Consider the following 15,296-nt stretch of genomic DNA (forward strand, 5'->3'; position numbering starts at 1 on the left):
GAGGCCTCTGATCCAGGGACACTCTGGACCCTCATATTGCTTATGGGTCTTCTTCAGTCTCAGGCCCGGCTCTCAAGGGAAGAAGACATGTTTACGCAGTGGGCATCACAGGCGCAAAGGAAAAGTCAACACTTGCTGCACTCGGTTCTAAATTTAATTTTGTTTCAGATTCAAATGCCGTCTTTTGGCAGGTGGAGGGGAGGAACCACTTGAGTCAAAAGAATAAATACGATGATTTTGCTAATTATAAGGATAGGGAATCAATCGCCTCTGTGCTGTCTGAGCAAGCTGGTCGTGGAGGTTTCAGGAACAGGTGCACAGGAGGAGAAACAAAGTTTGCGGAAATCAACACCATGTGTAGCTACAACTCAGACACAGGCCACAGAAGAGACTTCCTGATGAGGACCCCTGGTGGGGTCTAACTCAAATCTCCAGCCATTTCTCAACTTGGAATGGGCAAACCTATGGTGATGCTACATAGAATCATAGAGTTGGAAGGGGCCATACAGGCTATCTAGTCCAACCCCCTGCTCAACGCAGGACTAGCCCTAAGCATCCTAAAGCATCCAAGAAAAGTGTGTATCCAACCTTTGCTTGAAGACTGCCAGTGAGGGGGAGCTCACCACCTCCTTAGGCAGCCTATTCCACAGCTGAACTACTCTGACTATGAAATTTTTTTTCCTGATATCTAGCCTATATCGTTGTACTTGAAGTTTAAACCCATTACTGCGTGTCCTCTCCTCTGCAGCCAACGGAAACAGCATCCTGCCCTCCTCTAAGTGACAACCTTTCAAATACTTAAAGAGGGCTATCATGTCCCCTCTCAACCTCCTTTTCTCCAGGCTGAACATTCCCAAGTCCCTCAAACTATCTTCATAAGGCTTGGTCATTTGGCCCCAGATCATCCTCGTTGCTCTCCTCTGTACCCTTTCAATTTTATCTACGTCCTTCTTGAATGAGGCCTCCAGAAATGCACACAGTACTCCAGGTGTGGTCTGACCAGTGCCGTATACAATGGGACTATGACATCTTGTGATTTTGATGTGATGCCCCTGTTGATACAGCCCAAAATGGCATTCGCCTTTTTTACTGCTGCATCACACTGCCTGCTCATGTTTAGTTTACAATCCACAAGTACCCCAAGGTCTCGTTCACACACAGTGTTACCTAGAAGCGTATTCCCCATCCAGTAGGCATACTTTTCATTTTTCTGACCCAGATGCAGAACTTTACATTAATGTTTATTAAATTGCATCTTGTTCTCATTTGCCCATTTTTCCATTGTGTTCAGATCTCGTTGAACTCTGTCTCAACCCTCTGACATTGCCATGTTCAATTGGAGAAAATGGACACATGACATATGGGCACATTAATCAGAACTCTGGTCCATTAAAGGCAGTACTGCAGCCTCAGACTGACAGTGGGTCTCCAGGGGCACAGGCTGTCTTTCACGTTACTTCCCTTACCATACGAACTTTGAGATATCTTTCTGCTATTGTTTCCGCACTACATCAGAAGTCAAAACTGGTGTTGTCAGGAATAAAAATTACATTCTGGGAAGAACATCCATCCTAATTGCAGAAATTCTGTCCAACGATGACAATGAGAACTTATCCTGTCTTGAATTATCTTTTGTTATTTCCTTCCAAACCATCACAAAGTTATTTTGAAGTAACATACAGTTCGTATTTGACAGCATGATACCCAGATACTTAACTACTTTTCAACTTTACCCACCAGTTTCTTCTGTTCTTGTGATTTCATAGTTTTTGTTACCATCTTTGTTTTCTCTTTATCACCTTGAAAAGCTGCTAGTAGACATATGCAAGGGAAAGAAGATTTGGACTGTTTTCGGCTCAGCCATCTGAAACACCTATACTGTTGCTTGGATTCAGCTGAATCAGTTGGGTGCCATTGAAACCAATGGTGCCATTCATTTCTATGGGGATTTCCCCTTCCTATCTTTTCCAGTCTCTGGTTCAATCATTTTGCAACTTGGAGAGTCTTTTTTTTTTTTTTTTGAGGAGAGGATCCTGTAGTTTGGTGCCTTTACCTCAAACCCACAACCTCCCCCCCCAAAAAAAAAGCATGGGAAAGACAACTAGGGGAACTTTTATTCCTGTTCTCTTTCCCGTTATAGTTTAAATGGATACTTGCTCGAATAGTCGAACTGCGATTCAGCGATTTGAGCAAGGTTGATTCAGCCATTTAAACTTATAGGGAAATGGCGATTCCGATCTGATTAGGCAGTATTTCACTCTAATCACAATGCATTAATATCCCTATAGAATTATTACAAGGTAGGCAGCAACCAATGACATATACAAGAGACTGGATTTTGTGTTATATTTTATTTACTTAATTACAGTTGATATTGTACAGCCACTGGGGAAGGCAACAATTTTGAAAGCAAGGTCCGACTGGTACCTGTTTGGGCTTCTTTGAAACAAACTGTGTTTGAGTCAGCTCGATATTGCTTTTCTGCTCCTGTTCAGCAACAGCGGCAAGCAGGGAACTGGTTACTCGGTAAGCCGATCAAATGTAGCCAAACAATTCTGAATGTGTTGACCTTGTGGGATTCAGCCGCTTTCCTGTGTGCTTTGGGATGTGTAATGCCAATAGTCAGCTGCCATCTGAGCAGGACGCCAAGGTCACCATTTTTATTGCTAAAATTTTTAAGGGTTCTGTAATATAGATCTATGCCCCCCCCCGGGGACTCGGAATTCGGACCCGAAGTAAAACATCATCAGGACCTCCTCTCCACCCGGTAGTAGTGGGAGGGGGGGAAGCTGAGTTGCCGTTCTCTGCCATGCTGGTAATATTGGTAATGCTATTATTGTTTTAATGGGGTTTTAATGGGGATTCTGGGACGCTGTTACCCGCCACGAGCTGCAAGGGAGTGGCGGGAAATAAATCTAATAATAATAATAATAATAATAATAATAATAATAATAATAATAATAATAATAATAATACCATTTTCTTGTAAACTGCCATGAGTCTTTGAGAGCAATGGTATATATATCAAGGAATGAATGAATGAATGAATGAATGGACGAATGAATGAATGAATGAATGAATGAACGAACGAACGAACGAACGAATGAATGAATGAATGGACGAACGAATGAATGAATGAATGAATGAATAAGTAAGTAGGTAAGTAGGTAAATAAATAAACAAACAAACAAATAAAACAACTAAAATTAATGCTATTTGATCCCAACACTAATTCTACCATTTGGTTTCATAATGCATGAGCATCACTTAGGGCCATTTCCCACGGCTTCAAAGTAGCACAATGGTTGCTATTTGGAAACGCTACTAATTTGCCATAACCCACGACGTCGTAGACAATCTGCAACAATCCTGAAACCAATCAGCAAAAAGCGCCTCGTTGTGGCGCTTTCAGGGGAATCCAGAAAAGTGGATTCACCCTCCGGATAGCGATACACTCCTGCAACCAATCTGCAACAGTAGCGCTAAAGACCTGTGCGTTACCATTGTTGCTGGTTCTTCAAAGTCGCTCCCCCTGGCTCTCTCCTCCAAACTTCCGGCGAAGCGATCGCCATTTTTTTTTCTCCGAGCGAGCGGGGATAAACGCACCGGCGAGCCTCTTTCTGTTTAGAGGCTTCCCTGGCTATAGTCCTTCACCTTTAGTCACTAAGCACAAACCACTGAAAAGCCCGTTTGCTGAAATAAAGTCCCTTTATTTTTTACAAATAAATTCAGCCGAAAATCGGGCTCGTGAGGGGGGGGGGATTTTTTTTTTTTATCACTCGAGGCAGCGTGCAAACGATCATACAATCAAACGACAGCTCACATTAGGCAGCTGGATGGGTCTCTCCATAGCAACGAATCTACCTAGATTCGTTGCTATGGGTCGTTTTTTTTTTTTAAAAACCTTTCTTAAAGGGAAAGGGGCTGTTTGGGAGCATGCTAACGGCTGCCCATTGGCTGCTTGACGGCCAGGGGCGGGACGAGCTTGGCAATAGCGCTTCCTTTCTAGCGATTTCTGCCGAGACCGGAAGCCTGTGGGAAACGCTAAAAAACGCAACTGATTCCACTACAAAGGCAGGTATGCATAACGACGAATTCCACTATTTTAAATGGCGATTTTTCATTCCGCAAACAATTTGCCTCAAAGATCCCTGTGCGAAAAGGCCCTTAGTTCAAACTTTGACTTTTTTTTTTTTTACAGAGGTGCAATTTCCCAATATGAGTAAACAGGGAGCAGCATTATTAGTATGCCCCTCTGATGGAGGGGGGAGTCCCAGCTGTTGATCGTTAGGTCTACTGGGTCAACACCAGTAGGAAGAGGAGTCCCAGGCTATGTCACCTGCCTTGCACAGAAAGTGACATCATCCCATCTATGATTTATTTAATTATGTATTATTTAATATATAGGCCACCCCTCTCTACAAGCAGGCTCAGGGCGGCTAGCAATATAAAAATCTGCACATAACACAACTGAAGCAGTTAAAACAGTAAATAACAGTAATTGAAATGAAATGTATATCAGAGAACGGTGCTTCACCAAGTTCTCCAGTAGAGCTTACTCAGTTGTTACCCCCTTGCTTGCTGGGGGGTAAACGGTAATGACTGGGGAAGGCACTGGCAAACCACCCCGTATTGAGTCTACCATGAAAACGCTGGAGGGCGTCACCCCAAGGGTCAGACATGACCCGGTGCTTGCACAGGGGATACCTTTACCTTTTAATGTTTTTCAGTTTTCCATATCCCCCCGTACATTTACCCAACCATCATCACTTACAACTGGTTTTCTTGCAATGTATGTGAAGGGAACAAACATTTGTTGGAAGAGCAACTAAGACGTCATCTGTGAGGGCATGCCAATTATTAGTGAAGCAGTAAAAATCAGTTGTCATCTTTTATTTTCATCATTAGATGCTCCTTTGTATTCAGACCAGGCCTCAGTATTATGATATGACATTTGGGAATAAAGATGCAGCCCAGTAAGCCAGCGCTGGAGGCCAGGATGGAGAAGATCTGCACGGCTACCATGTACTTCCCTTTGGTGCTCAGGTAGGTGGGCACAAAGGACACCCAAACACTGCAGAAGACCAGCATGCTGAAGGTGATCAGCTTGGCTTCGTTGAAGGCCCCAGGAAGATCCCTAGCTAAGAAGGCGACCACGAAACTGACCACAGCTAGGAGGCCCATATAGCCAAGGGCCACATAGAACATGGTGACAGACCCTTCATTGCATTGCAGTGTGATCTGTGTGGGCAGGGAGTGCATGTCAGACTCTGGGAAAGGGGGAGCAGCTCCCAGCCAGACAAAGCAGATGACTACCTGAATAAGGGTGCAGGAGAGGACAATGGCCTTTGCCAAGCTCTTCCCCAGCCATTTCCTTATCCTGTTCCCTGGCTTTGTGGCCATGAAGGCCAGCACCACAGTGACTGTTTTGGCCAACACAGAAGAGACAGCAATGGAGAAGACGATGCTGAAGGCCGTTTGCCGGAGGAGGCAGGTGACTCTTCCAGGATGGCCAATGAATAACAAGGAGGACAGGAAGCAAAGCAGCAGGGAGACGAGAAGGGTGTAGCTGAGCTCCCGGTTGTTGGCTTTGACCATAGGAGTTTCTAAGTATTTAATGAAGATGCCCAAGACACACCCTGTGGAAAGAGACAAGAACAGACCAAGGAAAGCCAAAACGGTGCCCAAAGGCTCTTGGTAAGACAGGAAGGCAAGAGTCTTGGGGACGCATCCATTCCTGTCCGTGTTTGGATGCTTGTCTTCTGGACACTGTATGCATTGCTCTGCATCTGAAAACAACAAAAGGGACTTCAATTCCAGGATTCATTCATTGTACTTCCTTGATTATTTTCGTTCTATGGCACTCTAGGTTTCAGAATGAGGTCTCAGAGGCCACAAAAGCCAGATGAATGGAGATGAGAGAGAGAGAGAGAGAGAGAGAGAGAGAGAGAGAGAGAGAGAGAGAGGGCCATTTCGCACGGCTTCAAAGTAGCAGAATGGTTGCTATTTGGAAACGCTACTAATTTGCCATAACCCACGACGTCGTAGACAATCTGCAACAATCCTGAAACCAATCAGCAAAAAGCGCTTCGTTGTGGCGCTTTCAGGGGAATCCAGAAAAGTGGATTCACCCTCCGGATAGCGATACACTCCTGCAACCAATCTGCAACAGTAGCGCTAAAGACCTGTGCGTTACCATTGTTGCTGGTTCTTCAAAGTCCCTCCCCCTGGCTCTCTCCTCCAAACTTCCGGCGAAGCGATCGCCATTTTTTTTCTCCGAGCGAGCGGGGATAAACGCACCGGCGAGCCTCTTTCTGTTTAGAGGCTTCCCTGGCTTCAGTCCTTCACCTTTAGTCACTAAGCACAAACCACTGAAAAGCCCGTTTGCTGAAATAAAGTCCCTTTATTTTTTACAAATAAATCCAGCCGAAAATCGGGCCCGTGAGAGGGGGGGGGGATTTTTTTTTTATCACTCGAGGCAGCGTGCAAACGATCATACAATCAAACGACAGCTCACATTAGGCAGCTGGATGGGTCTCTCCGTAGCAACGAATCTACCTAGATTCGTTGCTATGGGTCGTTTTTTTTTTTTTAAACCTTTCTTAAAGGGAAAGGGGCTGTTTGGGAGCATGCTAACGGCTGCCCATTGGCTGCTTGACGGCCAGGGGCGGGACGAGCTTGGCAATAGCGCTTCCTTTCTAGCGATTTCTGCCGAGACCGGAAGCCTGTGGGAAACGCTAAAAAACGCAACTGATTCCACTACAAAGGCAGGTATGCATAACGACGAATTCCACTATTTTAAATGGCGATTTTTCATTCCGCAAACAATTTGCAACAAAGATCCCTGTGCGAAAAGGCCCAGAGAATTCATTCTAAAGAATTCTAATGGTCGTGCACTAAAAGTTTTGTAAGAAAATATCCCAGGCACAGCACTTTGCCTGTTCATCTAAAAAGGATTTCATTTCTTGCTGCTAGCTGAGAAGACCTTCCTTCCACAACATGGAATGAAGTCAAATTATAAAGTAGGCACAGATAGCTAAAAGATGAAATGGATTAGAACAAGATTGGTCACTGTGTAAGATAGGATGTTGTACTATTGCTTATTTTATGTATTTGACTAAACCACCACTCCTAAATAGATAGCTCACGTCAGTTGACAGTTGTTCTTACATTGACCTTTATGCACTGTTGTTGCCCCTCCACAGTAACTGGTTGGCCACTGTATGGGGCAGGATGCTGTAATTCTAAACTTCTCCGGTAGCAACCTTTTGCTTATCTGCCAGTCTGCCCAGCTGCAAGTCTGGGGCTTTATTCAAGGTGTAAGCTTTTGTGTGCTGGCACACAAAAGGTAATCCCCTGATTAAAATGTTGTCGGTCCTACAGCTTCAGACCAACCTGGCAACCCACTTGAATCCATAAACAGGAAGGCCACAAAGAAGAGAGAAAATGTAGCCCTACCCCATGGCAGTCCATTGCATAACATTGTTTAAAGTAACTTTGTGGGCTTCTCTGAGTCTTCACCCCATTCCCCAAAGGCTGTCCATTCCCCTGGGACCACCTTCCTACCTTCCTGCATGGAGACGGTCCCTTCCTTGCACGGAGAACAATCAAAGCAGCAAATGGGCTCTCCTTCCCGAGCCAGTTTTGTATATCCTGGGTGGCAGCTTTTGGTGCATCTTGACTGAGGCTGGGCCTAGAAAGACAAGGAGGGTCCATTCAAATGTGTGAGTCACTTGACTGGAAAGGACATCTAACTGGCTGTCTCCAATCCTCTCTCCCCCCACCCCTCGTTCAAGAAAAGAGATTCCTGCTACACTTGGCTTCCCTCCCCGTTCTGAGCTTCCCCAGTCAAGTGCAGAACACTTTCTGTTTCAATGAGGGGGGGGGGAATAGAGGAAGACCCGAGTTCCAATCAATTTGAATTCAGCAGGATCCACAACAGAAAAATAAAGTAAGTGCAGAATCAGCCAAGGTTGAATTCATGAAGGTGCCTCATACTGGACCAGACCATTGTCTGATAAGGTTTTAATTGGAGTTGTCAGAGATTTAACCATCCATCCATCCATCCATCCATCCATTCATCCATCCATTTATTCATTCATTCATAACTTCTGCATGCCAAGCAGATGCTCTACCAGTGATCCGTAGCCCCACTTCATCTCAACTTTTTCTGCTGAAGCAATAAAGTCTAAAATTGCCAAGCCAGGGAACATGTCCTGATGGGTCCTAATTTGGGAACAGCTTTTCATGGACATAAACTGATGCTGATATAAACTAAAAGGGACTCTAGATATCCACCTCTGTTTCTAGGCCCCTTCCTGCTAGTTTCTTTCACATGCTCTTAGCCTTTAAGTTAATTGCATAGGAATCATAGAATCATAGAATCATAGAGTTGGAAGGGGCCATTCAGGCCATCTAGTCCAAACCCCAGCTCAACGCAGGATCAGCCCTAAGCATCCTAAAGCAATCATATCTGGCTTATAATGTATATATTTGAGCCACCCAGTTATTCAGCACAATCAAATGGGAACGTAATGAAACAGAAAATCTCCTCACCCGGTTAATTCTGGCAGGCCACATAATTAGGTCTTCTTGAATGGTGACCTTCGTGCCTATCGAGGCCTGTCTCTTGATACTCCCAAATTTCACGTCACCAATGGTTATATTAGGAAATGCCACCCAGTGCACAATATCCAGGTCAGCTGCCAGATCCCCCCTCTCATCAAAATACACACCATCCAGGGAAACATTGTAAAACTGGAGGTTCCTGAGGAAAAGATGAAGCTAGAATGTGTGTGTGTTTGTGTGTGTGTGTGTGTGTGTGTGTGTGTGTGTGTGTGTGAGAGAGAGAGAGAGAGAGAGAGAGAGCATTTCAAGACTGGAAAACAACTCTGGGTACCTCTGCTATGGATGCCAGCCTCCAGGTGGGGCCTGGAGATCCCCTGGAACTATAGCTCATCTCCAGAGGACAGAGTTCAGTTCCAGTGGAAAAAATGGCAGCTTTGGAAGGTAGACTCTGTGGCATATGGATACCCCTGAGAGCCATGTCCTCTCCAGGCTTCATCTCCAAACCTCCAGGAGTTTCCCAGCCTGTATCTGACAACCCTCCCGCCCACCATCACTGATAACCAGAAGGACCTGGCAACCTTCCCTCCTGTCCTGTCATTTTACGATTTTCGGCATTCGGGGTTAGACTGTATTTAGAACCATGATTATATACATAATTGTGTATCCAACAGTGTAATGAGGATGTTCAATATTTAATGGGGGCACCTCTTGGCCATATCAGGCCCTCGTGGGTGGTGGGTACCTTGTGCAATGAGAAGCCTACGTCCCTGACATCCACCCCAGTGGCCAGAGGAGCCTGTTTAATGTCTTAGTGCAGACAGGAGAGGAATAACAGCTCATGATAAGAAGTGGCCCACCTCACCCAAGGAGCCCAAAGGACACACATCAGCTTTTTGCAAGTTGTACATATCATCTCTAGACTGAACCTCTGCTCAGAGTCTGACTCCAAAATAACAATTCCAAAACTCAGTGGACTGGCCTGTGAGGGTCCAGGAATACCTGCCAGGGCTGGAGTCTCTGAACTTCTTGGCGGTCTCCGGCCACCATCGCCCTCCGCTTGGATCGAGCTGAGTAGGCGGCATTTAAGGCGTGAGCCACGGCCCAGATTGTGTTGGAAATGCTGTAGCTCTCTGGAGAGAGGCCCTTTTCACGCAGCCCCTGCGGGAAGGTCTCCAGTTCTTCTTTTTCCCTGCATCTTGTTTTGCCTTTCGCAGACGACACATGCTTTGAGTAGGAGCAACGAAATGCCCTTGCCCCAAGTTGCTCAATATCTAATACAAGTGAGCTCTGACTATCATATTTTCTCCTTTGGTTTGTTTGGATTAAGAATGAAAAAAACCCATTAAAGTTCTCAGACACCAGATCTCTGTAGGAGATACGCAAGGTGAGGTCCCACAGAGCTGTGGTGATCCAGACTTTTCCCGTGACCGGTTTATTATACATTTCATCTGCTCTTTGAACAAGGAATATTATCTCAATGAAGTGGCTGGTTTGCCCATAATAAACCACCACATTGATTTGTCTCCATAATGGGAAGGAAGTGATGGGTGCTACTTCTTTTTCCAGACGCAACCTTGCCACGCTGATGGAGAAAGCCACGCAAATGCCGTGTCTGGTGAGGAGAGGGGTCAGGGTCCTCACAAACCTTTCTCCATTGTCCGTGTCCGGAGCAATGAGGCCAATCCACGTCCATCGGAAGTGCAGGAGTAATCGGACAATGCCCATGTGCACAGCTTCTTCTTTGGGGAGCATCCAATAGAAAAACGGAAACAGAGTCTTATCACTGAAGACATGAGAGACCGAACCAAAACTGACCTAAAAAGGAAAGGGAGGAGGGATTTTGTTTTGTTTTCAAAACAAAAGCTCAAATGTACATGGTGAACTCATGATTCCATAAGGGATAGCGTTCAAAAAGCACTATGCATAGGCATTTCAATGGAGAAGTATGAATTTTAAAAAAAATTAGCGGGCATTGCGGGAGCTTTAAAAGATGGAGAAAGGGGATTGGTTGCCTGGATTGATTGACAGGCAGAAGAGAGGCACGTATAAAGCGCATTGCTCCCTTCCGCCATTTTCAGCATCAGATGTGGAGGGTGAGAAATGTGAGAAGGAAGCAGACCAAAGCGAGACAGCAAAAAGGTGAGGAGTGGCCGGGAGGCGTGACATGATTTAGTGCTACGCCATTCAGCTGGCATAACGCTATTTTTACTAATGTGCGGAAAGCCCTTTAATTTAAAAAGGAAAACCCCTTCTATGGATGATTCATTTATTCCTTAGCTTCTTAGTTAAGAATGTCAAATGTCTTTGCATAGTAATGGGTGATAAATCCTGCATAACCTAAACTACAACATTTCCCATGTTTAAAGGGTATTCAAGGAGCTTCCTAGAGACTGCCTCTTTCGCCGAAACTGAATCAAACATCATCAAAAGGTTTCTAGGGCCCTTTCCTCACACATAGGATAATGCACTTTCAACAGCCCTGTAAGGAAAGGCTGAGGGACTTGGGAATGTTCAATCTGGAGAAGAGGAGATGCAAAGGGGACTTAATTGTTGTCTATAATAATTTGAAAGGTTGTCACTCAGAGGAGGGCAGGGAAAGGTTCCTGTTGGCAGCAGAGGATAGGACTTTCAATAATGAGTTTAAACTATGTGTAGAAAGGTATTGGCTAAATATCAGGGGGGAAATGTCCACAGCCAGAGTAGTTCAGCAGTCGCCTGTGACTTGAGGCTGATTTTCATAACCTCCTTTGTCCTAAGAATTCTTATGTCTCTTTGCTATCTTCAAGTTGCCTTAGCCTGGCTTTCGGTCACTCACAGCTATGGATTGAGTCTTCCTGGGGGGAAAGTCAATAGAAGGAGAATCCCTTCGCACACCTCCCACCCACCCACCCCCAGGTCCAACCTGTGGGACTTTGTAGTTGCTCAACAGGGTTGAAATGTGGAGGGAGGTTTCAGGGTCTGCCCCTTCGATGAGACTCGACAGGCCGCTCTCTCCTCCGCACCTGTAGTTGGGAATGTTCTTGTGGCCGGCAGAGAGGGTGTCTAGTGTGGCATCGTAGGTCAGCCTTTCATTGAAAAAGTTGTTGTAGATGTCGTAGCCCAGGGTAACGTTCTGCAAGAGACCGGGGTTCTGGTTGACCTCTTGAACGGCCAACAAGACAGGCAGGATTTGTTGATGCCCTCTGAACACAAGCCTACAGGGGGGAAATTTGTCAGACGCTCATTCCCCATTCATTGATCGCACCCTGTCTAATCCCTTCTTCTCTAACTCCAGGAATCTTTTCAGACAATACCAGTCTCTGCATTTTACTCATAGAATTGTAGAATCATAGAGTTGGAAGGTATCTCCAGGGTCATCTAGTCCACCCCCTGAAGAATGCAGGAAATTCACAACCTACCCACCCACAGTGACCCCAATTCCATGCCCAGATGATGCCTCCCAAGACTCAAGACTATTCCAAAGACTATTCCAGATCTGTCTGATAGTCCCAGGCTTAGTCTGCGCACAATAGATATTGCACTTTCAATGCACTTTTGAAGTAGATTTTCAAGTTCCGCACAGGAAAATCCAGCTGCCAAAGCACATTGCATTATCCTGTGTGTGCAGACTAGACCCCAGTGTAATGGGTCCTGCATGTTATGTGGCAGAGCCTGGCTGAAGGGTGATCTTCCCTTTACCACAGAAAACACAATCTAAAGAATGTTTCCACCTTGGTGTTTGACAAGATGGGAACTCAGAATATATAGAACAAGCCGTGCAGTTGTTACTTCCTAAGCCAGGGGTAGTCAAACTGCGGTCCTCCAGATGTCCATGGACTACAATTCCCATGAGCCCCTGCCAGCAAATGCAGGGGAATTGTAGTCCATGGACATCTGGAGGACCGCAGTTTGACTACCCCTGTCCTAAGCACTTCTGCCTTGGTGAGCCCCTCCCCCCATAATAATATCGAAGAATTATTTCTGCTATAACTTTGAATACTTCAGCACTAATCTGGCAAGCTGGGTTTGATTCTGCTCTCCCTCACATGCAGCCAGGTGGGTGACCTTGGGCTTGCCACAGCACTGAGAAAGCTGTTCTGACCGAGCAGGAATCTCAGGGCTCTCTCAGCCTCACCCACCTCACAGCCAACTGGCTGTTGTGGGGAGAGGAAAGGTAAGGCGACTGTAAGCCGCTGTGAGACTCCTTTGGGGAGAGAAAAGCAGCACATGAGAACCAACTCTTCTTCAGAGCAAAGGTATCCACTGGGCAACAAATGGAGTCTAATGCCTCAGATCTCAGACCTCCCACTCTCCCTTGTCCAGTTTTAGGGATTTAGGAAAAGATTTTCCGATGTAATCGAAACAATCAATTGGTAAAAAAAAACAGAGAGTGCCTTTAGGAAATGGTTGCCATAAATACATAGCTGTCCAGAGGCCACTGTCACTAAACAGGCAATTCATAAAGAACTGTATTATACCATCATAAATTGTATAGAGGTAAAGGTAAAGGTATCCCCTGTGCAAGCACTGGGTCATGTCTGACCCTTGGGGTGATGTCCTCTAGTCTAGCGTTTTCATGGCAGACTCAATACGGGGTGGTTTGCCAGTGCCTTCCCCAGTCATTACCGTTTACCCCCCAGCAAGCTGGGTACTCATTTTACCGACCTCGGAAGGATGGAAGGCTGAGTCAACCTTCAGCCGGCTGCTGGGATCGAACTCCCAGCCTCATGGGCAGAGCTTTTATTGCTGCCTTACCACTCTGTGCCACAAGAGGCTCTTCATAAATTGTATACAATATACTAATACACAATATATTATAATATACCATAACATAATGCACTATACTATACTATACTATACTATACTATACTATACTATACTATACTATACTATACTATACTATACTATACTATACTATACTATACTATACTATACTATCAGTTCCTTGCATACCATGCCTGCATTTTTCTGATGATGATATACTTTGGAAGAAGACAATATACCAAATACCTATGTTGTTAATCCTTGTGATGGACTCTTTCTGAACCTCGACTTACCTCAGGCGAATGCACATTTGGTTTAGGGTGATCAGGTCTATGGCTGTTCTTGTCCCAAGAATTTTTAAAATAGGTATCTCATCCCGTCCAGTACTGATATACCCTGTGGTTCTCGGGAGGGGGGGACGGGACTTCCCCTCCTAGTTCTAAATGCCCCGTTCCTCTTTTGGACATTAGCATTCAGACCACCTGCTGTGACCCCACTTACCCGAATTCTCTGCTAGAGTAGAGACTGGAGAAAGTATGTTGTTGGAAAAATTTCCTTGTGGAGACGACCCCACCGATCAGGTGGTCTCCTGGCTTGTAATAATTCAGCGGCTCCAGTTCATCCTTGTCCAGATTCAGGTTGCATTTTGCCTTCCGCGTCCCACAGGCGGCCTGGGGCAGGAGAAGCAGCAAGAGAAGGAGCATCCCTCTGGCTCGGATGGCTGATGTTGCCCCCCTCAAGAAGACTTCCAGAGGCATCGACAGCTCCCCAGAAACAGTCAGCCTTAACTGGGAAAGCCAAGCTAACTCACTCTCGTCAGAGTATTGTTTAAATATTATACTATATACGGATTTTGATAACCTGGGAGAGGTTCTCTCTTTTTTCTGTGGGATCTCCAAGGATGCAGAGCCCTGACAAACACAGAAGGTGCCCCAGTGAGCCCTCTGATCCAGGGTCTCTATGAACATTCATGCTGCTTATGGGTCTTCTTCAATCTCAGCCCCGGCTCTCAAGGGAAACGGAAATGTTTACGCAGCAGACGGAACAGGTGCAAAAGGAAACGTCGCCATTTACTGCAATTTGTTCTAAATTTTAACGTAGGTGTTTCAAAGGCCATCTTTGGGGGGGGGGTACCACGGGCTTTGGTAAGAACAATAAATCATGATGATTTTGCTAATTATAATTATAAGGAGAGGGAAACGTCTTTACACTTTGTGTGCGTTCTGATTGTGGTTTCATGGGCAGGTGCACAGAGGGAGGCAAAAAGTTTGGAAAAATCAACACCATGTGGAGATCCCACTCAGACATCAGTCACATATGAACTCCCTTGTCCCAAATCAGACCCCTGGTCCATCCAAGTCCCATGAGGCCCCCCCATATTTCATCTATCTGCGTAACATCTCCAGATGGACAGCTGGGTAGCTTCTGCTTTGATTGAGCGTTGGTAGTCAGGGCATGAGTTTGGAGGGGGGGAGTAATTTTTACTGTATTAATATATTCTGCTGTTGATTTTAAAATTGTACTTTAGAATTATGTTAGCCACCACGAGCCTTCTGTGCAGGGGCTGGTGGCCTATAAATATAATGAAATAAATAAATAAAATATCAACAAAAAACCCAAAGTCCTCTTTTTTCTACATGAGCAACAACATCTGCACACCATTTGTCAAACAACACAGTATTTTATTTCCCCTTCCCCCTTTGATGAGAAGGCAGCGGGCATTCTGGTTTTATAATGTAAATCAAAAATGTTAATATCTGAGTGTTTTAATATCTAATTTATTTATTGCATGGACATGTTGCTAGCTGTCCTGAGTTCTGGTGGCATAAAATGTGAAAAATAAATAAATAAAACAAATCTTTAACAGCGGGTCGTTGTTAAATAAAAGGCTAAGGCCTAAGTGGGCGGAGAGTGGGTGGGGCCAGTCCAGGTGAGGGCCCAATCAGAAGGTGCAGGGTGCCTTCTGTCTGGGCCCTCACCAGAAC

General features: G+C 45.3%; 1 protein-coding gene across 1 annotated transcript; it reads right to left on the reverse strand.

The window, feature by feature from the left end:
* Positions 1-4,878: 4,878 nt before the first annotated feature.
* LOC143834462 (vomeronasal type-2 receptor 26-like) lies at positions 4,879-14,069 on the reverse strand. Its single transcript, XM_077331286.1, has 6 exons — positions 13,813-14,069; positions 11,471-11,762; positions 9,568-10,383; positions 8,557-8,784; positions 7,567-7,693; positions 4,879-5,789 (listed from the first exon to the last, which is right to left on the reverse strand). The coding sequence occupies exons 1-6, from the start codon at positions 14,067-14,069 to the stop codon at positions 4,879-4,881; spliced, it is 2,631 nt and encodes an 876-aa protein (XP_077187401.1).
* Positions 14,070-15,296: the final 1,227 nt, after the last annotated feature.

The sequence above is a fragment of the Paroedura picta genome, chromosome 3 (genome assembly GCF_049243985.1).
Source record: "Paroedura picta isolate Pp20150507F chromosome 3, Ppicta_v3.0, whole genome shotgun sequence".
In the NCBI taxonomy this organism is placed as follows: domain Eukaryota; kingdom Metazoa; phylum Chordata; class Lepidosauria; order Squamata; family Gekkonidae; genus Paroedura; species Paroedura picta.

Bases quoted from the DNA above. Each gene is read 5' to 3' on its own strand.
- LOC143834462 (XM_077331286.1), bottom strand. From the start codon at position 14,069: ATGCCTCTGGAAGTCTTCTTGAGGGGGGCAACATCAGCCATCCGAGCC. The intron at 10,384-11,470 runs GTTGGACCTGGG...TTTCCTTTTTAG, and splicing joins GCAACTACAAAGTCCCACAG to GTCAGTTTTGGTTCGGTCTC. The intron at 5,790-7,566 runs GTAGGAAGGTGG...TGTTGTTTTCAG, and splicing joins GACCGTCTCCATGCAGGAAG to ATGCAGAGCAATGCATACAG.